The sequence below is a fragment of the Leopardus geoffroyi genome, chromosome A2, assembly GCF_018350155.1.
Source record: "Leopardus geoffroyi isolate Oge1 chromosome A2, O.geoffroyi_Oge1_pat1.0, whole genome shotgun sequence".
NCBI lineage: Eukaryota > Metazoa > Chordata > Mammalia > Carnivora > Felidae > Leopardus > Leopardus geoffroyi.
In genome coordinates, this window is record NC_059331.1 from 168,583,763 (window position 1) to 168,608,245 (window position 24,483).

A 24,483-nucleotide genomic window follows, 5' to 3' on the forward strand; every position below is an offset into this window, starting at 1 on the left:
AGACACACACACAGACACACACACACACATACACTCACACGCACAGACACACATGCACAGACACACACACATCCACACACACCCACAGACATACACACAGACGTAAGCTCACACACACACTTACAGACATACACAGACACACACATACACAGAGATACACTCACACAGATAAACACACAGACACACACCCTCACACACACAGACACACACACACACAGACATACGCAAGGTCACGGGCACACACACACACCCACAGACACACACACACACAGATACACACACAGACACACATAGACAAACACACATACACTCACACCCACAGACACACACAGACACATACCCTCACACACACACTTACACAGACACACACACATCCACACACACCCACAGACATACACACAGAAGTAAGCTCACACACACACTTACAGACATACACAGACACACACATACACAGAGATACACTCACACAGATAAACACACAGACACACATCCTCACACACACAGACACACACCCTCACACACACACATAAAGCAGCATCCTGCAGCTACTATCTTGTCTGTTTTCAATCATGCATATTTCATTAAGCTTCATGCAGAGCGTCTTCTGATTTATGGTAATTGTCAACAAAAGCAAAAACACAGATGATTTTAACCCTGCGGTAGCTACGAGTTAACTGGCATGAAATTATGTTGTGTTTTTCTTAAAAAAGAGAGGGAGGGTCCACAGCACTCCATCTCGTTAGACACCCAGGACCCTGAGCGAAGCGAGATGCTGGGTTCCCACGCTGGCGGTGGCTGCGGTCTGCACCAGCCCCACCGCCGGAGCAGCACCTGATTCCACGGACGCCCCACCCCTGATCCTTCCGTGCTCCCAGCCTGGAGGACTCCAGTGAGACTAATTTCCATATCAAACCCAATTTAGATGAAACGTCTTGGTTAAAAAAAAAAAAAGCCAGCGCATCAATAGCCTCTTGATTAGATTTTCATCTCCTGAGCAGACAAATATGAATATTTATTACCATGAATGCAGACTTTCCTCTTTCCATGGCTCTGATCTTGAATATTATCCACTGCTAATTTTTATGAAAATTTGGGCAACATAATGTTTTCACATAAACTGACAGTTCTCGAGATAATCCCGTTATTGTCTGGTTGAAAATGACAGCTTCCGCTTATTCATGTGTTAACGAGGGATTAAATATTGTTTTTCATCCCCATAATCTAAGATGGACTGGAAATTAAAAATTGAACATTGTATATTAGCAGGGCTTTGAGGACCAGAATTTGTTTGCATTCACTTAGAGAAGATCTGTAAATTAGCAGTTTAACAATCAGTCCCTTTTATGTTGCTGCCGAAGGCAGCATCATGAAACATCACTGACATTTCTAAAATAAATTCGTTACCCTACCGGCTGCACACCAAAATGAAAAGGCTTCCATCAGTAAATAAGCCACAAAGAAACAGACGACCCTTCGCCAAAGAAATAAAATCGCAACACAATCGATACTGTTTCAACGTCAAGAGTTTTATCCAGGGGACCCCAGGCTGGAGGGGAGCCTCTGCCTCTGGCCCTGGCTGTCACTTCCCGCTGGAGGAAGGAGGCCCCTCGGGCCAGTCAACCGTGGCCAGCCCTCCCCTGCTGCTTAGGACGCCGGGTTTCCCACCTGAGCACCACCACTGGTGAGACCCCCTGATTCAGGCCACGTGGTAACTTTTACTCCCTCGCTGTGGCTGGATGTCCCAGATGATACCACGGGTTTGGTGGCTCTGTGCACAGAGGTGTCCCATTATCTTTCTAGAAATGCACACTGGTCTTTACCTTGTCTGTCGCTCACTGGCTTGGTATTACGTTTTACTCTTCTATCAACTGTTAATTGTGGTGTAGAACACGGCGCACACGTGTTTCTCAGAAGTTAGCTTATCTACACACTACCTTTGGGACTCTGACACAAACAGGCCAGGTTTGACCACGGGGCAGTGTCACGGGCTGAGTTGTGCCCCCCTCGTGTCCTGAACCCTTGCTCCCAGGACCTCAGAACGTGATTGTATTTGGTGGTGGGGTCTGTGCAGACCTGATTCAGTCAGAATGCGGCCCCCGCGATGGGCGCTGATCCGATCCGATCAGCGTCCTTCGAAGATATCAGGACACAGACACACACACACAGGAGGACCACAAGAGGACCACAAGTGGACAGAGGGAGACGGCCATCCACAGGGCAAAGGAGAGAGGCCTCGGAGGAAAGCAACCGAGACCACGCCTGGACCTCAGACTTGTGGCCCCAGCATGTGTGACCAGGAAGTGGGTGGCTCAGGTGCCCGACTGTGTGGCAGGAAACACAACCCCTCAGGTATGTCACACGTGTGATCGCCCGGTGGGTCCCCTCGCGTGACGGAGGAAACAAGCTTATGCTTTCAGTGCAGCATTAAATCCGAGTGTGGGTCAAGGGAAGAAAGTTCCTTGCTGAGAATTTTCTTTTTGCTTTACATTCCCCGTAAGAACAACAGCTCGAGTCCCATGAAAGGGTTGTGCACGCAGGAGCCTCACTAGCCAACCGTGACCTGGGGCCCCTGTCGCACAGAAATGACGCCCAGCGGCCTCGGTCTTCCTCCCTTCTGAGGGGTGTGGGGTCTGTCTGCACCTGCCGTTCTGAGGGTCCCCTGACACAGGATTATAAAGCATATCGTGTGGTGTGGACAGGAGGGGCCGCCCTCAGGCCGGGGCTGGGCCCGTGTTCGGTGCCCAGGGACGGGTGGTCCCGTGGCTGCAACAGGATGCACCCCTCCCTTCTCTCTCCCCAGTGACCAGACCGCAGTCAGTGCCCTGCAGGGTCCAGGTGGGGCTCGGACAGCAAAGGTCTGGTTGGCAGCGCAGACGCACCTGTGGGCTCCTGAAGCTGAGTTCTACCTGCTGACCCTCGACTACATGTCCAGAAAGTAGTCACCCGCTCGCCCCGACCCGGGGAGGAGGGTATAGCTTGTTCAGAATTTGGAAACGTGGGTTTTGCGCACAGCCTCATGGGTGGGAGTGTCGTGTGCCTAACCTACCCTCCGGCTGAAAACTACTTCATATCACAGAGACCTCCGGTGCTCACGTGTCTGAGGGCTTTGACTCTTAAGAATCCTGATGAGAAAAAATAACTTAATATAGCAATACAACAAGAATTAGCTAGTTTAATAAAAATAACAAAATTGGATTTCCTTTTCACATTTACCTGAAAACATGGAATCACGGAGAGGCCCACGAATGGGCCACGTCCACGCACTCTTTCCTCTCTCAGGTCTCACGGGACAGGTGTGAACCGTGATGACCCCAACCCTGGATGCTGACACCGGGTCTCCCCAGTTTTGTCAGCACCGGGCAGACAGGGGTGCGCGCACGGGCGTGTGTGTGGTCTGGGGGTCAAACTAGACCATTAAAGGGGAAACAGATCAGGCTGGAGAGGCCGACTTGGTCCATACAATCACGTGAGCAAAATACTGTATCCCCAAAAGGAGAAAAATTCAGTGGGAGGTCAGTCAGCCATCAATCCTGGGGTTTCAAGTCAGGAGGGGAGAGGACATCTGTGATTTCAGGGTCCTGTGGATCAGATTTGTGTCCCCAAAGAGGCACATGCAATTCCCAACCCTCGCTATCTGAGAGAGGCCTCATTTGGAAATAGGGTCTTTGGAGACGTGATCAGGTTAAGATGAGGTCACACCGGGGTAGGGTGGGCCTCGGTTCAAGGACAGACGCATGGGAGAAGCCAAATGGCCACAGAGGCAAGGCTGGAGAGATGGGTCGAGAAACCACAGGCCTCCAAGGATGGCCACAAGACCAGAAGCTGGCAGAGGCAGAGAGGCTGGAGGCCTCAGAGGGAGCACAGCCCTGCCCACACCTGGATTTGGGGCTCTGGCCTCCGCGACACAAGAGATCAATTCCTCCGTCTTAAGCCCCCAGTTTGTGGCCCTGTGTTACAGTGGCCCCAGGCCCCGACACCCAGGAGTGGTGGCCACCATCCAGACAGGAGACAGAAGGGCCACGGGACCCGTGCAGACCGGCTGTGGGGGCACCCCATCTGTGGCACGCGGGGTGCCAGGGCCTGCTAATGAGGCCCCGTCTTTGGGATGCGGAGACGTGGCAGGACCACGTGGCCCCTGATCTCAGGGCCTGGTGTGGACGGCCACCCTGAGCCTGGGAGCCCAGGTGAGGGAGAAGGAGGTGCGTCTTGCTGGCCCCGATGCCCCCCGGCAGGGACCTGTGACCCAGCTCCGGCCACAACCCCGACTTGCAAGCACCGTAGTTAGAGGCGGGTTCACGGCCGTGGCCGCTAATGCAGTGTCAGTGGCTCTGCTGGGTGTGAGGCAGGCTGAAGAACAGGCCCTGTTTCAGGGGCGTCAGGACGACGGACCCCCTTCTCGCCGCAGGGGGGTGTGGACACGTTTACCTGCACTATCCTGGACCACCACTGCGTGGGTCACGTGTCTGTTCTGACATGAGATTGCTTTAAGTTCAGCATTTGATGATATTTTCTGTTATATTGATTACTAATTATTTCATACGGATGGAAAGAGCCTTTTTTTTAAACCCCTGGATTAAGCAAAGAGGAGGTATTCAAATCAGCAATTAAGGTATTCAAATCAGTTGTCATGGGGACGCAGCCTAGGACTGCGGTGAGGAGCACGGTCCTCTGCTGTTTCAGCGACAGCAGACCCAGCCCACACAATGTGAAATATATTTTCTACGGGGGCTTCAGAGCCCCGGGAAAGGCAGTCTGAATGATCCATGAAAAAGCGAGCATAAAGGGACGGAACGTGCCAATAAGGGGCGTCTGCCCTGCAGCCAGGGTTCACGATTCAATTCGCTTCAACGAGTGTTTATTGAGTTCCTGCCATATGTCAGGCCTTGTGCCGAGCGCTGGAGACACCGGGGATGATTAAGACACACGTGGATTTTACTCCTGAGCGCACGGTTAAAGGGGGACAGACATGAAATCACATAGCTCGACTACGCTCTGACAGATGCCATGGGAGCCCTTCACGGGGAGGAGGAGGCTGCCGAGGGACGACGCGCCCCCTTGGCCCCGAGGACGGGGAGTCTGTTCGTCCCAGACAGCTCCTCCCCACTCCTGACTTCAGGACCCCTGGTAGGGAAGCAGCTTTCTAAACCCTGAGCGCTTGGGTGGGGTGGGGAGGGGAGATTGCCAGCATGTCCCCCTGGATGATATGTTGGGGTCATAACCCCCACTACTTGGAGGGAACTTATTTGGAGACCCGGTCTTGATAGGGATCCTGGTCCAATAGGAGAGGTGTCCTTATGAAACGGGGAAGTCTGGACATGAGCACAGACGTGCATGGGACAGCAGGTGCAGGGGGTCAGAGCCTGGAACTGATCCTTCGTCACGGCCACCGGGGAATGACCCGGGATGCCAGTCCGGAGCTGTGACACACACCTGTGCCGTCTGAGCCACTGGCGTGCGGTGCTTTGTCACAGCTGCCCGCAGACCACGCCGGGCCGTTCCACCTCTTGCCCAAAGCCCAGGCTGGCGCAGGGGGCTCAGGGCCGGCAGCCGCTGGGACTCTGTCGGAAGGGTCCCATAGGGGGCTGGATGTCCCCTGGAAGGCACCGTCACCGTGGATGCCGGGGCGGCACGATCTGGGGAGTAAGCCACAGGCTTGGCATCAGACCGTCCCGGCTGAAACGTGACCGCCGCCCCCATCACTGAGGCTCTGAGCCTCAGTTTCCTCGTCTGTGAGCTGCGTGTGGCTGGTGGCCAGGGCGGCTGTGTTGGGTTGGGCTGGGGATTACTCCCTCCAGGCTTCCTCACTTTCTTGCGAGCAATTCCAAGTCTGACCGCCTGAGCCTTCCAAGGGGTTTCTGAAACGTTACCCTCTGAGAGCTGTAGAGCTTAGTGTCTCTAGAGCTTAGCTCTTTCGCTGAAAACACCCTCCTGACACCCCACTAACTCAGAGGAAGCCACGGAGACAATACCCCACTTTATTGAGACGGACCCACAAGCCTTACGGGGACACCATCAAATCCCAGCCATAACAGCCTGCGAGGGAGACACGTACTGGGTACACTTCCCCCCAGAATGCAGGGGGAGGCGCTGGGAGCAGGGGCGGGCAGGGTGAGGTGCCCCAGGCGGACGCTCCTTATTTCATTTTACGTGACTGTTTGCTCTGATAGTGAATAAAAATTGAATCTGTCACTATAGCAACTGCCACATCACGTGGCACCTCTCCTGCCTCTAAGTCACAAAAAGTACTGAAAAGACATGCGTGGCCCACGTGACGTGGTACTTACTACAGCATTTCAGAAGGAAAAAATGCTGTTTCATAATAAACTCGTATTTGTCGATATGGCAAGTGCTGTTAATTACATTGAACACAGTTCTGTGTGATTTTCTTCACTTTTAAGAAATGAGAACACTGGGGCGCCTGGGTGGCGCAGTCGGTTAAGCGTCCGACTTCAGCCAGGTCACGATCTCGCGGTCCGGGAGTTCGAGCCCCGCATCGGGCTCTGGGCTGATGGCTCAGAGCCTGGAGCCTGTTTCCGATTCTGTGTCTCCCTCTCTCTCTGCCCCTCCCCCGTTCATGCTCTGTCTCTCTCTGTCCCAAAAATAAATAAACGTTGAAAAAAAAAAAAAAAAAAAAAAGAAATGAGAACACAGTGTGGAGAGCAGCAGTGGGGCCTGGTGGGCCGGGCGGCGGGGGTGGGGGGAGCTCCAGCAGAACTCAGAGCCCCTCAGCATCTCTCAGCTGACCTCTGACCCCCATCACCTCTGCCCAGCAGGCTGAGAACAGAACAGATCTGGGAAGGCCCTGCCAATACTTTAATGCAATTTCATGCAGATCGCTCTCATTTCAGACACAAATTAAGAATGTTTACAAGTAAACAGGCTTTTCTTAGGACTCATGCACTTTTTGCTTTTAGGAAGAACAAATTCCATTTTCTGGGTTCAGAAATGCACATTAGCATAACCCAAGGTGACTCCTGAACCAAAGGACAAATACGGGGAGCCCAGATCTCTCCGGAACCGCCCGAGCCCCAGCAGCCGGTCAGCCACGGCTCCCAGAAGCTTGTTGGGGGCCTGGGCACTGGGCGGGGACGCCGTGCATCCCTGGAACCACCCTGGCGTGCGTAGGAGTGTGTGTGTTTCTGCAGAGAGGTTCCAAGGTTTGCCCTGGGCTCTCGGGGCGCCTCTGGTCACGGAAGAGCCGTGGGCGAGCCGTGGGAGCTCGGGCATGTCCAGGGGAGGACGCCTCGTTTTTCTACAGGTAGCACGGACTCACGACAACACAACATTACCGTCTCTGCCCGAGAGACCCTGTCCACCCTGATGCCCCCATCTTGCCCACCCGGCAGACTTATCCTCCGCCCCGCCGTCCGTTCTCTCACGGACTCCACAACTCCGACGGCACCCATCCCCGAGCCCCCCCCGTCTCCACGTTAGGCTCCCACCACCTGCCCCCACCAACTGCCCACAGCCAGCGCCCCTCCCCTGGGATTCCCAAGTGCGCCTGGATCCCAGCAGCAGGGATGTTTTATATCACTTACGGCGTCCTCCCTGTGCGACACAGTGCCGAGGGAGATCCTTACAAACACATGATGACCTGAGTTATTTTTACCTTTCTCTTTCACATTTTGTGAGGTCGACAGGTGAGCAGGGGCTGGCGTGGCCACACGGAGCCCGGGGACGTGCACCGGCGTGTCTCCCATCGCGCCCTCACAAGTTTGTACACGTGAACGCGCACTCTGGTCTTTTCCTTATTAAAACCGTGAGAAGGGCATCAAAGGTAAAGGGACACAACTATGCACGTGCTGAGCGAACATCAGCCTCCTGGTCTGGGGGACACGAGGTGAAGGGCAAACAGGGCATCTCCAAGTCCCTGCGAATCTACAACACGTTCAAAATAAATAGTCAAAAATCGCATTAAAGACATTTCTGGGAAAGGAGAGAACTCGCTTAGCATCCCCCAGCCGTGTGAGGGACCACATGCGTGTATTTGCACGTTGCCTGTGCAAACAGGTGACGTGGCTGCCTCACCGTGAGAGGCCTCAGAACGATTTTTAATGAAATCATCACATTCTGTTTGATTCTTCCAGTGTAATTAGTTACCTTCCTCTGGCTTTGTATTTCATTCGGGTTTGATTTTTCCAAAGGTCCTCTACGATAAACCCCTGGGACGCGGTGGGGGAAGCTGTCTAGGCTGTGGGCAACCACCCTCATGAGCTCTCTACGAGCTGAGTGCGTGACTTTGAGCACATTTGATCTTTACTAAAGAAACCACACAACTGCCTGCAGACGGGACTCCAGATCACGCTCCAGGCCCCGTGAGACTGGCCCGTGACCCCGTCTCCCTGGTCGCCACGAGGCTGACTGGCCGGACGGTCCCCTGCCGGCAGGGCCGTGGTCATACTCCTCGTGCCAAGAGCCCCGTCAACTACCCTGTGAGTCCACCAGGCATGACGAAGGCAGGTCCCCGCGCCATCCACGACATGGAAGGGGACAGCCTCCCCCAAACCTGAGGTCAGGTGGCGCTCCTCCCCCGTCTCTGTTTTTGGGGACGCTCACCCTGATGGTCACGCTGGGCAAAGGTCCCTCTATGTCAAGGTCAAGTCATGTCCTTGTCCAACCGGACCCACCGAGCAGGGCATCTGGGGGTGGGCAGGGCCCCAGGGACTCAGCCCAAGTCTGCATGTGGTGCCCACGTGCACCTCAGCGGTCCCTGTGGGGTTCTGCGGAGGAAGGGGCTGTTTTCTCAAACATCCGTCACACTGCACGGTACCAGGTATCACGCGTGCACACACACCATGTGGTGAACGCACACTGATTCCTGGGGTCGACGCACGAGCACGGCGTCACGGACTTTGAAGGGACATTTGGGATCGGCACAGTCTTGGCCCCGGATTCCTTTGTTTGAACAAAATCGTGGCCCAGGAGCCCAAGAGGTGACAGAAGCGAGAGACGTGCACAGGTAAGCAGAGGGGGGTAGCGATGAGGGTGGGGTCCACCTCACCTCCCCCCGACGCCCCACACCCCACCACACCGGGACGGGGCTCAGGACACACTGCCCCAATACGGCGCCTCGACATGCAAATACCTCCACCCGAAGGAGGTCCCAACGGTGCCAGAGCAGGAAGGTTCCCCGGCCGCCCCTTCTCCCTGAAGCAGGTCACGGACCCTCACCAGAGAGGGTCCTCTGTGTCCAGAGGAAGGGACAGCCTGTATCTCTTAGACAGAGGGACACTGAGCAGATCCCTGCAGACAGGCCTCCCTCAGTCTCTCCCCCACTGCCCTTCCCACGCACCCCTCAACCTACCGTGCTCCCCACCACCGTCCACACAGGCCTCAACCTACCGTGCTCCCCATCACCGCCCTTCCCACACACCCCTCAACCTACCGTGCTCCCCACAACCGCCCTTCCCACCCACCCCTCAACCTACCGTGCTCCCCACGACCGCCCTTCCCATGCACCCCTCAACCTACCGTGCTCCCCACCACCGCCCTTCCCACACACCCCTCAACCCACCGTGCTCCCACCACCGCCCATACACCCCTCAACCTACTGTGCTCCCCACGACTGCCCGTCATGTCAAATCCCACAGGAAATACTCAGGTCTGCATTTCCTTATGCCCCCGTGCCGTGTGAAACTTGTACTGAACACATCTGTGTACCCTTCTCCTGCTCATCGGTCTTTGCCGGTGTAACTGTCCCCAGCCAGGGACCCTAGGAGGGTGAGGAAAACTTTCTCCTCCCTACACTAGATGGAAAGATTTCCTTTTTCAGAATCTGAACAGATGGCCGTCTCTCTTCTGCCTGAATCTGCTGGGTGACGGAGAGCTCATTACCATCCCGGGCTCCTTCCGTGGCAGGCCCTCAGCGCTCGGTCTGAACCAGGACCATTGTGTGGTGCGTGTGCTCTTCTGAGGCTCCCTTGCTGAGTTTCCGAGCCTCGGGAGCAATGCCGGGCTCGAGGGGCAGCCACTCTCCCGCTGAGATCACACCGTCACGAGATCAGAAAGTAACTCCGTATTTCACATGCACTTACGGGAGGCAGACGCATGGGTCTGCCCTCCCGGACCCCTCCCAGTGACAATCATCTAGATGGTTTTCCTTCTAAATGTTTGAATTTTTCTTGTAATATTATAATTTTCCCTTTGAAGAAACATGACTTTATTAATTTGAAGAAAATGCAAACACTTTCAAGATGTCAGAAATCAGATCCTGAGACACGACAAAATACCCCCGATCTATTAGGAATGTGTGTGTGTACTGTAATCTGTTCATTTCCTTTAAGTTTTGTTTCGAGGTATTTCCATTTGGCTTAAAGGGCTTTGGCTCTGCCATCACGTGTGTGAGTCTCGAGCACCAGGGAGAGAGACCGCGAGGCCTTTAGCAATCACCGTCCACCACTCACTCCAGACTCAGAATTAGCAGATGCACAGCAAATACATGAAAAAAACCCAACACAGAATCCTCAAAATCAGGCCTAATACTGCACGGCATGGTTAACGTCAGAGAAAGAGACGTTAGCTTTTTAAAAACACCTCCACTTTTGCCCCCTTTGTTCCCATTTTCACTTTCTAAAACCAGCTCCAAACCCACCGGCGCCCCTGCCTCCATCGGGGGCGGCCTCTGAATGTGCTCGGCTTTGGCAGGAGTCCGGGGAGGGGGCGGGGATCCTGGGCAGGAGAACCTGCCAAGAACGACCTCAGTCAACTTCAAGGTGAGGGAGCACTGTCTTCTGAGACCGCCAGGAGGACAAGGGCAGGCGAATGGAGAGCTGGTCTCCACACACGCGGTGCAGCAAGAAAGCCCTGGGGCTCCGGACGAGACAGGGCTTGGGGGGCAGCCAGGATGGCAGGGGAGTCTGCACGGCCGGGTCCCAGTCCCTGGGGGTGGTTGTTTCCACCCCTGAAGGTGGCGAGGTCAGGCTCTGGCCACTCAGGGACCAGAGGGAAACGAGTCAAGTGGGCGGAAAGGAAGGAGCCAGTGCTGTGTGTGTGTGTGGGGGGGGGGGGGCTCGCTGGCACCCCGCCCCCACCTAGCAGGACCTCCCCGCATGCCCGGGAGTCGGGTCAATCCAACGCCCAGACCGCACCACACGGCTGACAGTGACACCCTTTCTGTTTGTGGGACGCAGAAACTCGGGGACGGAGATGGGGTGGCAGGGAGCTCAGGTGTCCTGCTCTGCCCTCTGAGCTGAGATGGCTCGCCACACCTCCAGGTGCAGAGACGCAGGGGTGACTGGGGCACAGTGAGCGTGTCGGCCTGGGGAGGGGAGTCTGGGGTCACCATCCTACGGGTAACAACAAAGCCAAGGCCTGGACGCGATCCCTCGGGAGGCAGTGCAAGGAAGAAGACTGTGCCTTGGGGTCGTCAGAGCGGGGACCTCAGTGGTCAGTGAGACCTGCCTGGGGGACAAGAGACCTCGGTCTAGCAGCGGGCGGCTGGTGTGGCAGCCGTGAGTCAGAGGCGGCTGAATGCAGAACCTTCAACAACCGGGGAGACCGAGCGGTGACGGGGTGCAGGGAGCAGGCAGGGGAGGCTCCGTGTGTGGGAAATACGCACCGATGTTGAAGCGTTTGCTGGGAAGGCATCTCTGGCGTCGGGGTTTTACTTAACAGCGCGGGAAGCGCGGGAAACGCGGGAGCGGACTGCGTGCTGACAGCCACTAGCCGAGAGGGGGGGCTGATGTGCAAGTGCAGAGGGGGCAAGAGCGGAGGGGTCCCGACATTCGTCCCAGCTGGCAGCGTAGACACGGGCGGGATGCAGAGCTCTGGCGCAGGAGGCACGTGGCAGGGGCGTGGACGGAGGGGGGTGGGTGTGTGCGCACACCAGGGAGGGGAGAATCGCCAAGTGCGCGCACGGGGAACGGCCAGTGAAAGCGCTTGCAAATGACCGTCTGGCGGGTGCGGAGCCGTCACCCGAGATCCGTGCCGGTGAGTTTGTGCTCCCTCGGCAAGAGGGCGATGGGAAAGCCAGCGAGACACGCCCTTTGACCCCCAAGCCGCAGCCCCGCGGGGGCGGAGAAAGAAAACAAACACTCGTGCCGAAGCCCGGAGGCTCCCGACAGCGCCGCCGCTGGCAGACACGGGAACGGACGGCACAGGCGGCGACGCGGGTGGCGTCCGAGGAGGCGAGCGTGAACGTGTGTGCCGGTCGAGAGAAGGGCAGACGTCGAGGCCATGGGGCTCCCAAGCCCACGGGTGAGGAGGCCAGGCCAGGAGGGAGAGGGGGTGACGGCAGCGGTGAGGCTGTCCGGACGTGGACCTGATTCGTGGTCGCCACGCGGACCCGGCGTGAGGCTCGTGGCACGGAAACGCAGAGATGGTTTGTCCACGTGAGACAGAGAGACAAAACCAGTGGAGGTGACGCAGGGCTCTGTCTTGACAGGGGACAGCAAGCCCGGGCCCTCCAGGGCCCCGGCTCCCAGCGGGAGGGGAGCTCCACCAGGGGGAGGTCTGTCTGCTGCCCACCCCCCGTCCCCCACCGCAGACCCGGGTCCTTGGTGCCAGGCGCCCACAGGCATCCCGTGAGAATCTTTACAGCGAGCGAGCAAACGGGGCGCTGAGCCGAGCGGGGAGGGGGGCCCTCTCACTACAGACACAGAAACATGAAAGAACACACACCCACGGAAAACCACACAAAACCGAGGCCAAAGAGGGACGGGGAGCGTCCAGATTCCAAAATGAACGGAGAAAGGAAAAGCTGGGCACGACCGGGAGCCGCTCGCAGCCGCTCGCGGAATCTGGCAGCTCCACGTGGGTTCAAGGTGCGGGTCGGGCCACACGGGGACAGCACACACCGCCGGGGGCTGCGGGGGCTGGGGAAGCAGAGAATCTTCCTGTGAGGCTTCCCAGGGACCCAGCGAGGCGGATGCGTGATCACCTCCCGTGACAGGGCAGGAGGTGGAGTCGTGTGGGGGGAGCCGAGACCGGGAGACCCGACATTCAGGGAGAAGACAGACACGAAGCTTGGGTGACCCCCAAGCCACCGGAGGGCAGAGGGGCTCAAAGAGGGGAGCCGACCTAGGGGAGGCAGGGACCGGAGCAGAGTTTGGCCAAGATGCCGGGGAGGCGCGAGGACGCGAAGTCACCACGTCCAGAACCCCCCGGTCTGAGCAGCGTCCCCCAACAGGTGGAGGGCTGGGGTCCCACCGACAGTGCTGTTCGCCCTCTGCTGTTCAGCAGCCGGCCGGGAGGGCGCCTCTGAAACCTCGCTCGGCCGGAGCGAGCCGGGGGCGCAGCCCATCGCCGTGTCCCCTCTCTTTCCCGAAACTACAGGAGACCGTGTTTCCCTCAGGAAGAGGGCCCCCGGGTACCAGGCCCCGCACTGGGGTCTGGGGGGGGGGCGGCAGCCCCACGTCCTCACGCGGACCCTGGTGGGGGGGGGGCTCCTGGTGCCAGAGCTTTCCCGGCAGAAGCAGCGTGGACGTTCTCTCCAGTCACCTCCTGCGGCAACGACTCGACACGGAACAGGACCCCCCCCCCCCCTGCCGTGAGGATGAGGCAGGAAAGGAGGGCAGGGGCTCCCCGTCTTTGCTGCATCCCAGACCGGCAGCACGGTCGGAAGCTTCCATCGAGACTCCGACGCTCCAAGCCATCCTGGCCCTTTCTGCCACCGGCCCCACTCCTTCCCCGGGGGCTCGGCCCTTTCTGGACCCCCACGTCTCAGTCTCCGTCTCCTCCCCTCACTGCCTGCACGTGGGGTCGAGTGGGACGTCCTCCCTGACACACGCTCACCCTCGCGGCCCGAGCTGGGAGTGAAGGGACCAAGCACAGTGGGGTCTTTCGGTCCCGCGGAGCCTTCGCCGACGAGTTTCTGCCCGTCTCCTCCCCACTTTGCCCGTCACGCCAGCGGAACACGGGCGCGGGCGCTTTCTCTGCAAGGCCCTTCCTACCCGCCCACCACTCGGCAAGCGCGGAAAGGAGCCTGTTTGTGAGGAGCAACTAATTAAAATTCTCATTTCGAGAGCCAGGACTCCCAACTGCTGAACGGCAGATTTCCCCACGAGAGCGGCTAATCTTTGAGTGGCTCCGTGGAGGGCGTCTCCGCGGTTAGCGAGGAGCACTCATAAATCAGCCGCCCCCTAGCAGTTAATTATCTGTAACGGCCCGGGCCGTGAAATCTACAATTTCGACGCAATGGCACCGGTCGGTTTGGGTCCACGCTGCCTTACGAGTGGCAGGCTGCCACCCCGGCGAGGAACCACGTCGTCCCGCGTGCGACTCACGAAGCTGCCCCGAGACGGGGAAGCGGGCGCCAGCCAGGGGGCCCAGAGGTGGGCGCCATCAGCTGTGGCTGCCGCGGGAGTGCTTGGCCGAGCACCTCTTCCTGAAGCCAGCACGGCCACCCGGTCACAGCGCGGAGGCGCTCCCGCGTGCGTGGTGTCCCGGCCCAACGCGTGTCTCCACGTAACACGGCACAGGCTGCCACCCCCCCCCCCCCCACCGAGTCCCCGGAGGGTACAAGAAATGCCTCTGGCTGGGGCACGTCCACAAACGTAGCCACCACAAAACCTCTGAAGAAGGAAGTCTGTGTTTTCTGAAGATTCGGTGTTTTCCTACCCCGTGGCTGCGTTCTCAGGGGGACACCGAATCACAACTTCAAATGCCACCGAACACAGCGTCACGTTCACCAGGCTCCGTGGACCAGCGTCTTCAAGCAGCGGGAGGTAACAACTCCGGCCTCCCCCGGGTCCCCACACGGACGGGAGCGGCACCCCAACAGGCGCGTCTCAGAGGGCAGCCCCTCCTGTACTCACCGACCCGCTTCCCGCCTGAAGAATCTCCAGTCCAGATGCTTTTTCCAGTTTGTCCTTGTTGTCCACTGTTAGGAAAGATTAACAAGCACAGGGGTCAGCTTACAGAGCTCATCCTTCTCAAGACACTCTGAGCATTTTCCTCTACTGAAAAGCATTTCACGAAGTCACTGTGTGCAGACGGCCGAATTCAACAGCCCAGCTGTGAACGAGCCTGGAGCTGGTCCCGCTGGGCGCAAGGCCCCTTCGCCCCCCACCCCCCCCCCTCCGGGAGCAGACGCACAGGGCGAGCGTCATCACAGGGAGTTCACACGGCTGTTGCAAACACTGCACGAGGTGTCAAATGCAGACATTCTCTGCGTACTGTGAAGTCTCATTTTAGAACTATCTGATGGCCGTTCACTGAGCAATCATCAGGAGACACCCTAACCCTAGCCCCTTGACCAGGGTCCGAGCTCACGAAGAAGTCTCACTGGGAGGCGAGCCTGAGCACGGGCACTGACTCCAGCGGTGCCGGGGGCCGCCCCGTCCCTCATCCGCGCCCTAGTTTGCCCCTGACTTAGAACGAGGGGGACGGGCAGAGGACGATGACCCTCCATATGAGACCAAGGGAAGTGAGCTCTGGAACAATTAGCAGATGTAAATGAAAACCCGGCAATCCTAACGCCCGCACCGCAAACCCACCTGCCCCCACTCTGTCGGGAAGAAGTCGTGTCACGAAGCAATTGACCTTGGCTTACAAATCTGCAACAATGTTCTTTCGGGTAAAGCCCATGTCATTTTGGAAATGAATACCAGGAAAAACACAATTTTATTGCAGACCCTAAGAATGAAGAGTGTCTTGCAATTGTGGTTAATGCCGAACGAGAACGAGAAAACAGCGGTTACTTCCAACTCTTACTGTCCTGCACCCACGTTAATCTCGGGTAATGGGATTATATCTCGGAGAGGGTTACAAACGGGAGCCCGCTGTAGCCTGTCTGCCCACCTCGGGGCCTCTCGTCGTCTCGTACCAAGTTTTTCCCCGTGAACAAATGAACATTATTTTTTACACGCAGGTAATTATCCCCGCGCTGAGAGAACGAGGCAGACACAACCCCATCTGGGCTGGAGAGGCAAACGCTTTCAGACCCTTCAGCCGGTGCGGGGCCAGAGAGAGGGCAGGGGGAGGGGGTGTCCCAACGTAAGCCCCGAATGGAGGGGAGCAGTCTTGAAGAGCCAGAGTACAAAGCAATCGATCTTAATGTTCTTCTGCGAACAAAGGAAACACTTTACTGAATGTCAAGCTACTTTTGGGGGGAATAATAGTGAGCTCTTAAATAGGCTGAGAAGGAGAAAGCACATGAAAAGGGTATTTTAAAGGGACTGCACTTACTGCTACAGAGGAGTACCCGATATTTCAGGGTCGGGGATGAAAAAGCCGGTCTGACAATAATAACGCGGAGAACCCAGTCCGAGGGTCAGCAAACCTCCTAGAGAAGGCGGGGTGGTAGGTGTGCCGGGCGGGGCGGGCCAGGGGTCTGCGTGAAGGCACAGAGATCCTACCCAAGGGGACGTCCTGGTCGTGTCCCAACAAAACCTCCTCCACAAAGCCGGCGGCAGGTGATCTCCCCCCACCAAGCAGAGGGCCGGACGCCGGCCATCCTCCTGTTTGCAGGGCAAAGTTAGGACCCTTCCGCAGGCTTGCCGACCAGTCCCCTAGGCCCCAGGCCCTTTCCTGCACCAGAAATGCACGCTGGCCTCAGCTCGAGGGAAGCAGGATCGCCCTCCAGGCAGCCCAAGCCCCGGGTGCTGGGAGGCCTTCCCGGCAGCAACTCCTGCCCGTGTCCCCACAGGTTTCAGAGCCACGTGTGCGGGCTCACCACACCCCCAGGACACTCGGTTATCCAGCCTTCCCACTGCCCGGAAACGGCGACACCAATGACCTCCAGTGAGCAGACGACAGTAAAATGCGGTGACTGAACCATCCAGGGCTGAGTGGGTACCAAGTCCTTTGGGTTTTTTTGACTGTGTTCTGATAAAACTTCATGGACTTCACAGCTTGAATTTCATATGATTTTAATGTGTCACGAAATACTATTATTTTGATATTGCACTAATTTAAAATCCAGAAATTATTCTTAGCTCACAGGCCATACAAAAACAGGTGACAGGTTAGATTTGGCCCATGGGTCATAGTAACGGACCCCTATTGTAGATCCAGCAAAAGTCTTTTGTTTTCAACGGCTTTAAATGTGAGTGGGTAGAACGTCCTTCAGCTGCGTTGAATGTCTGGCTCCCAATATCCCTGAAAACAAGGAAAGGAGCCCCAGGGAGCACGGCAGCCCGCCCCCACCCCAGCTTCCAGGAACTCTTGCCCCGTTTACAGCCTGATGCGTCCTGTTTCCTGGACTCCCCCACGTCTGACCCGTCACGGTGCCGCGTGCACGCGTGGCCCGTGGACCGGCTGCTGCCCGCATGCCGTCCGTCACAGGCCTTCTGAGGAAGGGTCTGCGTTCCCCAGTTCCACCAGACAACTTGCCACTGGCACCTTCTGACCAACTCCAGAAAGTTCTGGAAGGGGCACTGGCTGCTTGGTAGGCTCTTTGGGAAACGCTGCGTCACCACCACCGATGGAGAAGCACAGGCCGTGTGTGGGAAAGCGGTGCCGTCACAGCCCGACCCACGGCTGCGCTCGCAGGTCGATGCGGCTGCTGGTTCTGACACAGGTCGTCGATAAACACGAAGTGATCTGGGGACCAGGGGGCATCACATTATGGTTTAATCGCTGGTCTCCGCTTTTTTAGTGGCACGCCAGACAAAATGATGGCCTCTGAGAGCTGGCGCAATGCGGCGCCCACGTGTGCCCCGGGTCCCCGTGATGTCCCGGAGGCCGCCGGGACGGTGCGTCCGCTTCTCAGGGCCCGGGCGGCGCTCGTGAGGCTCCGCCGGCCCAGAGCCTCCCAAAGCCGTCCTGGCCTTTTACAGAGGAGGTCACTCAGCTCCAACCAATCGGCCGCTGAGACACGCAGCCCGAGCCCGGGAGTAGCGGGCGCAGGGCCTGGTTCAGGCTCCTGAACGGATCAAAGTGAGACGGAAGCCAAAATCCACATATCAAGCCCCAAATTGCAACAGCAGCAAGGATGCCCCTGCCAGGCACCACGGAGCAGTCCGTAACCTCCGTTAGTCCTAAACCACCTGGGATTTGTATCACGTGGTCTCCTCCTCCGAAACGGGGAAGCCGAGGGAGCACGGTGTGTGGCCCGGAGCCATGGGCAGGGCCGTCTCGGGCGGTGTGGGCTTGTCAGGAATACGGCGGCCCCACGGCTTAAGGACGGACATCGACTTCCCACAGCGCTGGGGGCCACGCACCCCACGCGGAGCGGGTGGCGGGCTGCGTGTCTGGGGAGGACCCTCTTCCCCGCTGCAGGCCGCCGCCCCCCAAGGTGCCCACACGTGGTGGAGGTGCTCTCCCTTCCTCTTCTCACGTGGACCCCAATCCCGCCGGATTAGGGCCCCCTCCTCATGACCTCGTCTGACCCTTACTATCCCCGTGTCCGTAAATACAGTCGGCCTGGGGGTGGGGGCTCCACAGATGCATCTGGGGGCACGAGCCGGTCCCCAGCTCCAGGCCCGTCGGTAATTCTGTACAGCGACGCCCCCGGGCTGACCCGCCCAGACTCCACGTCCCGTCAGTGGCCAGGAAACCCCAGGCCGATGGGGCGGCTGCGGGGAAGGACCCGTCGTGAGACCCTCAGGAGTCTCAGGCGTGCTCGGGCGGGTGGGCACCAGGCTCTGGGCCCCAGGAGCGGCGGGCTTCCGCTCCCAGACTCCCCGCTGTCCAGATTCTCTGTCCTCTGTGCTCTGCAAATACCAACGGTCGCCGAGGGACCGCCATCCCGTGCCAGCCACCCTTTGTGGGCCACTCCTGGCCTCACCGCGCAGGGAGTTTCTGACGGCAAGCCGCGGGCACGCAGGAAGACCGGCTGTGGTCCTGCGCACGGTCCTCTGCCTCACCCAGCCTCGGTTTTGCCCTCAAGCTTGAGGACAACGTCTGTTTGCTCATTGCTCTAAGATGCCAACAACCTGTGGTCTCCGAGGCTATTGATGTGTTCATTGATGCTTCTCTGCTTCAGCGTCTGAATGCACCTGAGTGTCCCTCCGGGCTGCCTGCTGGGTGACCTGGGTTAAGGCCCAGCTTCCCCATCAGCATCACTGTGTCCGTGAACCCCCCGCTCTGAGCCCCACTCGCTCTGAGAGCCACGCAGCCACCCCTTCCACACAACGTGGCCGCTGGCCGGCACCTGCTCTTTGTCCTACAGACAGCTCTCCTGTTCTTTTCAGCACAAGTGGCCCTGGAACGGAAGCCATCCCAGCCATCTCCGGCACGTTCCGTGATGCCCAGGCCACTCGGACATCCTCCTCCGCGCGGCCCCACGCGTTTGCCGTTTCGGGGAATTTGCTCCGAGGGTGCCCCCAGCCAGGGGACCTCCTTCCAGAAATCCCTTCTGCCGGGTGCAACAGAGACACGAACACCCTCTGCCTCACCCTGGACCCCACGCGCACGGCGCCGCCCCCTCAAGTGTCTGGCCTGTGTCCACACCGCTCCCTGCATCGCTGTCTAAGCGAAGGACCACCTTCTAGGCACGCCACGGCAACGTGGCCATTTTGTTTGGTCTCTGGCTAAAGGATTTTAAGAAAAGACAAACCTACTAGCGTTCCATCAGATGTCAGTTCCACGCTATTTTTGTGGCCTCGCGTGGACTCTGACCTGGTGGGTCCGAGCTGGACGGCAGGGCCAGGGGGTGGAAACCCTGCGAGAAGCTGTTTTAATAAAGCCGAGAACAATGCATAAAGCCCGTTTTTATCTTCAAGGGAGACAAAAAGGAAGTCCTTTAAAATTAAATTCACCAGATGAAGGATATGCAAATTACCTGGAGAAGCGGAAGCCTACGATGTTCTCAAAATTCTGCAATAGCCTATTTAATTAGTGTTTTAATTTATCAGAAAAATTCCCCGCACTGGACAACTGGTGCAGCGTCCCTGTAATTAGGCATGCAGTGACAGCACAGCGCGGGTGCGTCCTCGGCCCCGCCACTTGCACTGAAAGGCGGGCAGAAGTCTCTTCCGAGAGCTAAACCGGGACGGGACAATTTAACGGCTGTGCTCCGTTAGAGGGAACACGGAGAGGGAGCAGGGGGGTGAGGCGGGGGGTGGAAGCTGGCCCCCTTCAGGGTGGCCCGTGGCCCCTGCGGGCACAGCCCACTGCCGGGGGCACAGAGCTGCACCTGCACACGTTTCCATGGAAAACCTCCTCCACTCTGACACCCACAGGGGCATCTGTGAAAGGGAGTGGAGCTTCTGGCTCATCGGGGGACCTCAGAGTGGACCCGCTGGCTCCCCCTTCGCCTGGGGGTGGGATGCCACACACTTTCCTTGGGGATGTCTCCCTGCTTGGACCCTGCCGGGCTGCAGCCAGTGCTGGGGAGGGGAGGGGCAGGCCTGAGAGGAAGCTGCACCTGCCAGGGCACCACCCAGGGGCTCCGCCAGCCCTGCCCACGTCCTCCTTTCCTTGGTGGGGTGAAGAAGTGTTACAGGGCGGGGGGATGAGCTGAGCACCCCCAGACCCCGCCCCGGGGCGAGGGCACCAGCTGAGCACCCCCAGACCCCACCCTGGGGCGAGGGACCAGCTGAGCACCCCCAGACCCCGCCCTGGGGCGAGGGACCAGCTGAGCACCCCCAGACCCCGCCGTGGGGCGAGGGCACCAGCTGAGCACCCCCAGACCCCACCCTGGGGCGAGGGCACCAGCTGAGCACCCCCAGACCCCGCCCTGGGGCGAGGGCACCAGCTGAGCACCCCAGACCCCGTCCTGGGGCGAGGGACCAGCTGAGCACCCCCAGACCCCGCCCTGGGGCGAGGGCACCAGCTGAGCACCCCAGACCCTGCCCTGGGGCGAGGGACCAGCTGAGCACCCCCAGACCCCGCCCTGGGGCGAGGGACCAGCTGAGCACCCCAGACCCCGCTGTGGGGCGAGGGCACCAGCTGAGCACCCCCAGACCCCACCCTGGGGCGAGGGCACCAGCTGAGCACCCCCAGACCCCGCTGTGGGGCGAGGGCACCAGCTGAGCACCCCAGACCCCGTCCTGGGGCGAGGGACCAGCTGAGCACCCCCAGACCCCGTCCTGGGGCGAGGGACCAGCTGAGCACCCCCAGTCCCCGCCCTGGGGCGAGGGCACCAGCTGAGCACCCCCAGACACCGCCGTGGGGCGAGGGCACCAGCTGAGCACCCCCAGACCCCGCCCTGGGGCGAGGGCACCAGCTGAGCACCCCCAGACCCCGCCCTGGGGCGAGGGACCAGCTGAGCACCCCAGACCCCGCCGTGGGGCGAGGGCACCAGCTGAGCACCCCCAGACCCCGCCCTGGGGCGAGGGCACCAGCTGAGCACCCCCAGACCCCGCCCTGGGGCGAGGGCACCAGCTGAGCACCCCAGACCCCGTCCTGGGGCGAGGGACCAGCTGAGCACCCCCAGACCCCGCCCTGGGGCGAGGGCACCAGCTGAGCACCCCAGACCCTGCCCTGGGGCGAGGGACCAGCTGAGCACCCCCAGACCCCGCCCTGGGGCGAGGGACCAGCTGAGCACCCCAGACCCCGCCGTGGGGCGAGGGCACCAGCTGAGCACCCCCAGACCCCACCCTGGGGCGAGGGCACCAGCTGAGCACCCCCAGACCCCGCCCTGGGGCGAGGGCACCAGCTGAGCACCCCAGACCCCGTCCTGGGGCGAGGGACCAGCTGAGCACCCCCAGACCCCGCCCTGGGGCGAGGGACCAGCTGAGCATCCCCAGTCCCCGCCCTGGGGCGAGGGCACCAGCTGAGAACCCCCAGACCCCGCCGTGGGGCGAGGGCACCAGCTGAGCACCCCCAGACCCTGCCCTGGGGCGAGGGACCAGCTGAGCACCCCAGACCCCATCCTAGAACCAACATTGCAGCCCAGTCTTCTCAGGGCAGGGGGTCATTACTGGAATTTAAACAACAACAAAAAGGAAATGTTCCTGCTTAATTTCAGTTCATTCTTTTTCCACACAAGCCTTTCCTAGGAGGCCAGAGTCAGAGGATGAGGCCCGTGGACATGACTCCTCTCCCACCTCAGGGTATCGGCTGAACGCCGGTCTGGGGAGTCACAGATGCCCCAAACCGTGTTCTCCTGGATGGTAACAGGTATCGGGCAAAATGGGGTCTCTGTTCACACAAGTGTGGGAAACGCAGAGCTAAATAAAGCCGAACACACGTAAACACACCCGTTAGCCTCCTCAGAGCCTTTAATGTGCTCTAGTGCCTTGTGGCCCCCCTGAAGGTACATGGGACTGATGGCCACGCCGGACGGGCTGGGGACCACGTCAGACCACGGGGAGGGGCCGGCGGGGGGAGGGGCGGGGAGCCGCTCATCCCCCTGGCCTGCGTCTCGGGCTCCTGATGCTGGGACCCTCTTGCGGGCGGACAGGCACCCACCCAACCCTGCAGAGACCTAGACGCTCACGCAGACAGAGAGGTGGCTTTGTGACACAGTGGGATCACTGGAGCGCCTGGAGCCCAAGAAAGCTGACAGGTGGTGAGGGGGCCGCTGTCACCTAGGGAAGGAGCAGCCACGTGCAAGCTCGTCACGGTCACTGTGGGAGCAAAGGGCCAGGGGGCCTTGGGGTGATGGGGGGCAGACGTCCCAACCATGGACAGTGGAGGGGGGTGCAGACACAGGTGCAAGGCCTGCGGGGTGTGGAAGGGGCGCCAACGGTGGACGCCAAGCCCAGGCCCCACGGCTGCCCACTTCCTGTGGGCGTCACGGGGCCCTGCCAGCAGGCGGTGTCCCGATGCTGGTACTACAAAGAATTCTTTGGGCTTATCATCTGGCCGTGGCTCCTTCAGAGTTTTGTGCTGCTCTGATCTGAGCGGTTGGCTGGAGGCTGGGCCCATCGCACCTAGAGAACGTGCTGGCCTCTCGCATCCGCTCTGCGGCAAGCCCCGTCCTCGAGAAGGGGGTCTTGGTCCTTTGCAAACAAGATGCCCTGGGGCGGGGGAGGCGCTGGGCTGGTGGCACTGCACCCCTCACCCGTGGGTCCCCCTGTGGCACGGGCCCAGAGTCCTGGGCCGGCCCTGTCTCTCCCCTGCCCCGCAGACGGCCCCGGGGCCGGGGCGGCCATGTGCCCTGCAAACCCCCCACGAGGGGCAGAGACACACGTGGGACCCCTGGCCCAGGGGGCCCGGCTCGCAGCCCGCGCCCGCGGCCTCTGTCCTCTGAAGGTGACACGCCACTGCTGCCCAGACACAGAGTGGCTTGTCAACCCTCTCCGAGCCAGAAAGCAAGATTCCTGCCTGAAGAAGCTTCATCTCCCCGCCACGCTCTTGTACCGCGTTTGTGGTTCTGGACTTTGCGTGGATGAGCGCCGGATCCCAGCAGTTGCACACGCTGTGATGCCGAGCGAGCCCTGTTCCCGACCCCCTGTGTCAGCCAGTCTAGACGAGCACGCAGGAACCACGTGCTGCCTCTTTCCACCGGCGACCAGGTGCCCACGGAAGCCAGAAACCCACAGGCTTTGTTTTTATAACCGTGACTACAAGCGCATCAAATTTGCAAAACACAGAATTAAAAACTCGTCTTCATTTGAACACTTGATTTAACGCTTTGTTATCTATTATTGTATTTTGTCTTCTAACCGTAATAGACCGTTTTGAGTATTCTTAAAGCAAAATAACCTTTTTGAAGATATAGACCTCATTTTAATTTTCAGTTTGATACATATTTTACATTTTTGATGAAAACACCTTTACGTTTTATACTCTGTGTGCAATTATACTTGGATCATTCCTGTCTAAATGCACAGATTTTATGAAAATCTTGGTAAACAACATAATTAGTGATTTTCTGAAATAAGGGGAAGAAAAGACACAAGTATGCAACAATTAGGAATTATATTCTTTAACTTATTACTCACGAAACTCTGCTAGTCCATCAAGAAAACAGCCAAACATACATGACAATGATTCAGTCCAGCTGTCTCTTATTATTTGCCTGATTTTCAGAAATAAAAACTATAGCTCTATGCATATTTAAACAAAATTTTTCATTATGAATATATATTTCAAAGTATGAAGATAAAATTTTAAAAAATTTAATGTTTATTTTTTGAGAGAGACAGAGCACAAGCACGGGAGGGGCAGAGAGAGAGGGAGACACAGAATCCGAAGCGGGCTCCAGGCTCCGAGCCATCAGCACAGAGCCCAACACGGGGCTCGAACTCATGGACCGTGAGATCATGACCTGAGCCGAAGTCACAGGCCTAACCGACTGAGCCATGCAGGTGCCCCCAACTGTTTTTTAATGTTTATTTACTTATCTTAAGTGAGAGAGAGAGAGAGAGAGAGAGAGAGAGAGAGAGAGAGAGAGAGAAAGAGAGAGAGGGCACTCACAGGCAGGGGAGCAGCAGAGAGAGACAGAAAGACAGAATCCCACGTGGGCTCCACAGTGTCAGCACAGAGCCTGACGTGGGGCTCGAACCCATGAGCTCATGACCTGAGCCGAAATCAAGTGATGGACCCTTAACCTACTGAGCCACTCAGGCGCCCCTCATGATCAATTTTTTTTTTAACAGCTTGTTAACGTGATGTAGACCCTTAAATCTTAGAAACTGGTGTGGGGTTGCTGTTCGCACTACGCCGCGGGCCCCTCCAGCGTTAGAGGCGGGCTGACGGCCAGCACGGCAG

At 58.5% G+C, this 24,483-nt stretch overlaps 1 protein-coding gene across 5 annotated transcripts in view; it reads right to left on the reverse strand.

Annotated features, from left to right (window-relative positions):
• Window positions 1-24,483, reverse strand: part of PTPRN2 (protein tyrosine phosphatase receptor type N2) — an 809,741-nt gene that overhangs the window by 253,163 nt on the left and 532,095 nt on the right. For all 5 annotated transcript variants that reach the window (XM_045496335.1, XM_045496337.1, XM_045496333.1 and 2 more), the window contains one exon: window positions 14,754-14,818. In XM_045496335.1, the coding sequence (XP_045352291.1) occupies window positions 14,754-14,818 (65 nt within the window). The remainder of the gene's footprint in view (window positions 1-14,753; window positions 14,819-24,483) is intronic.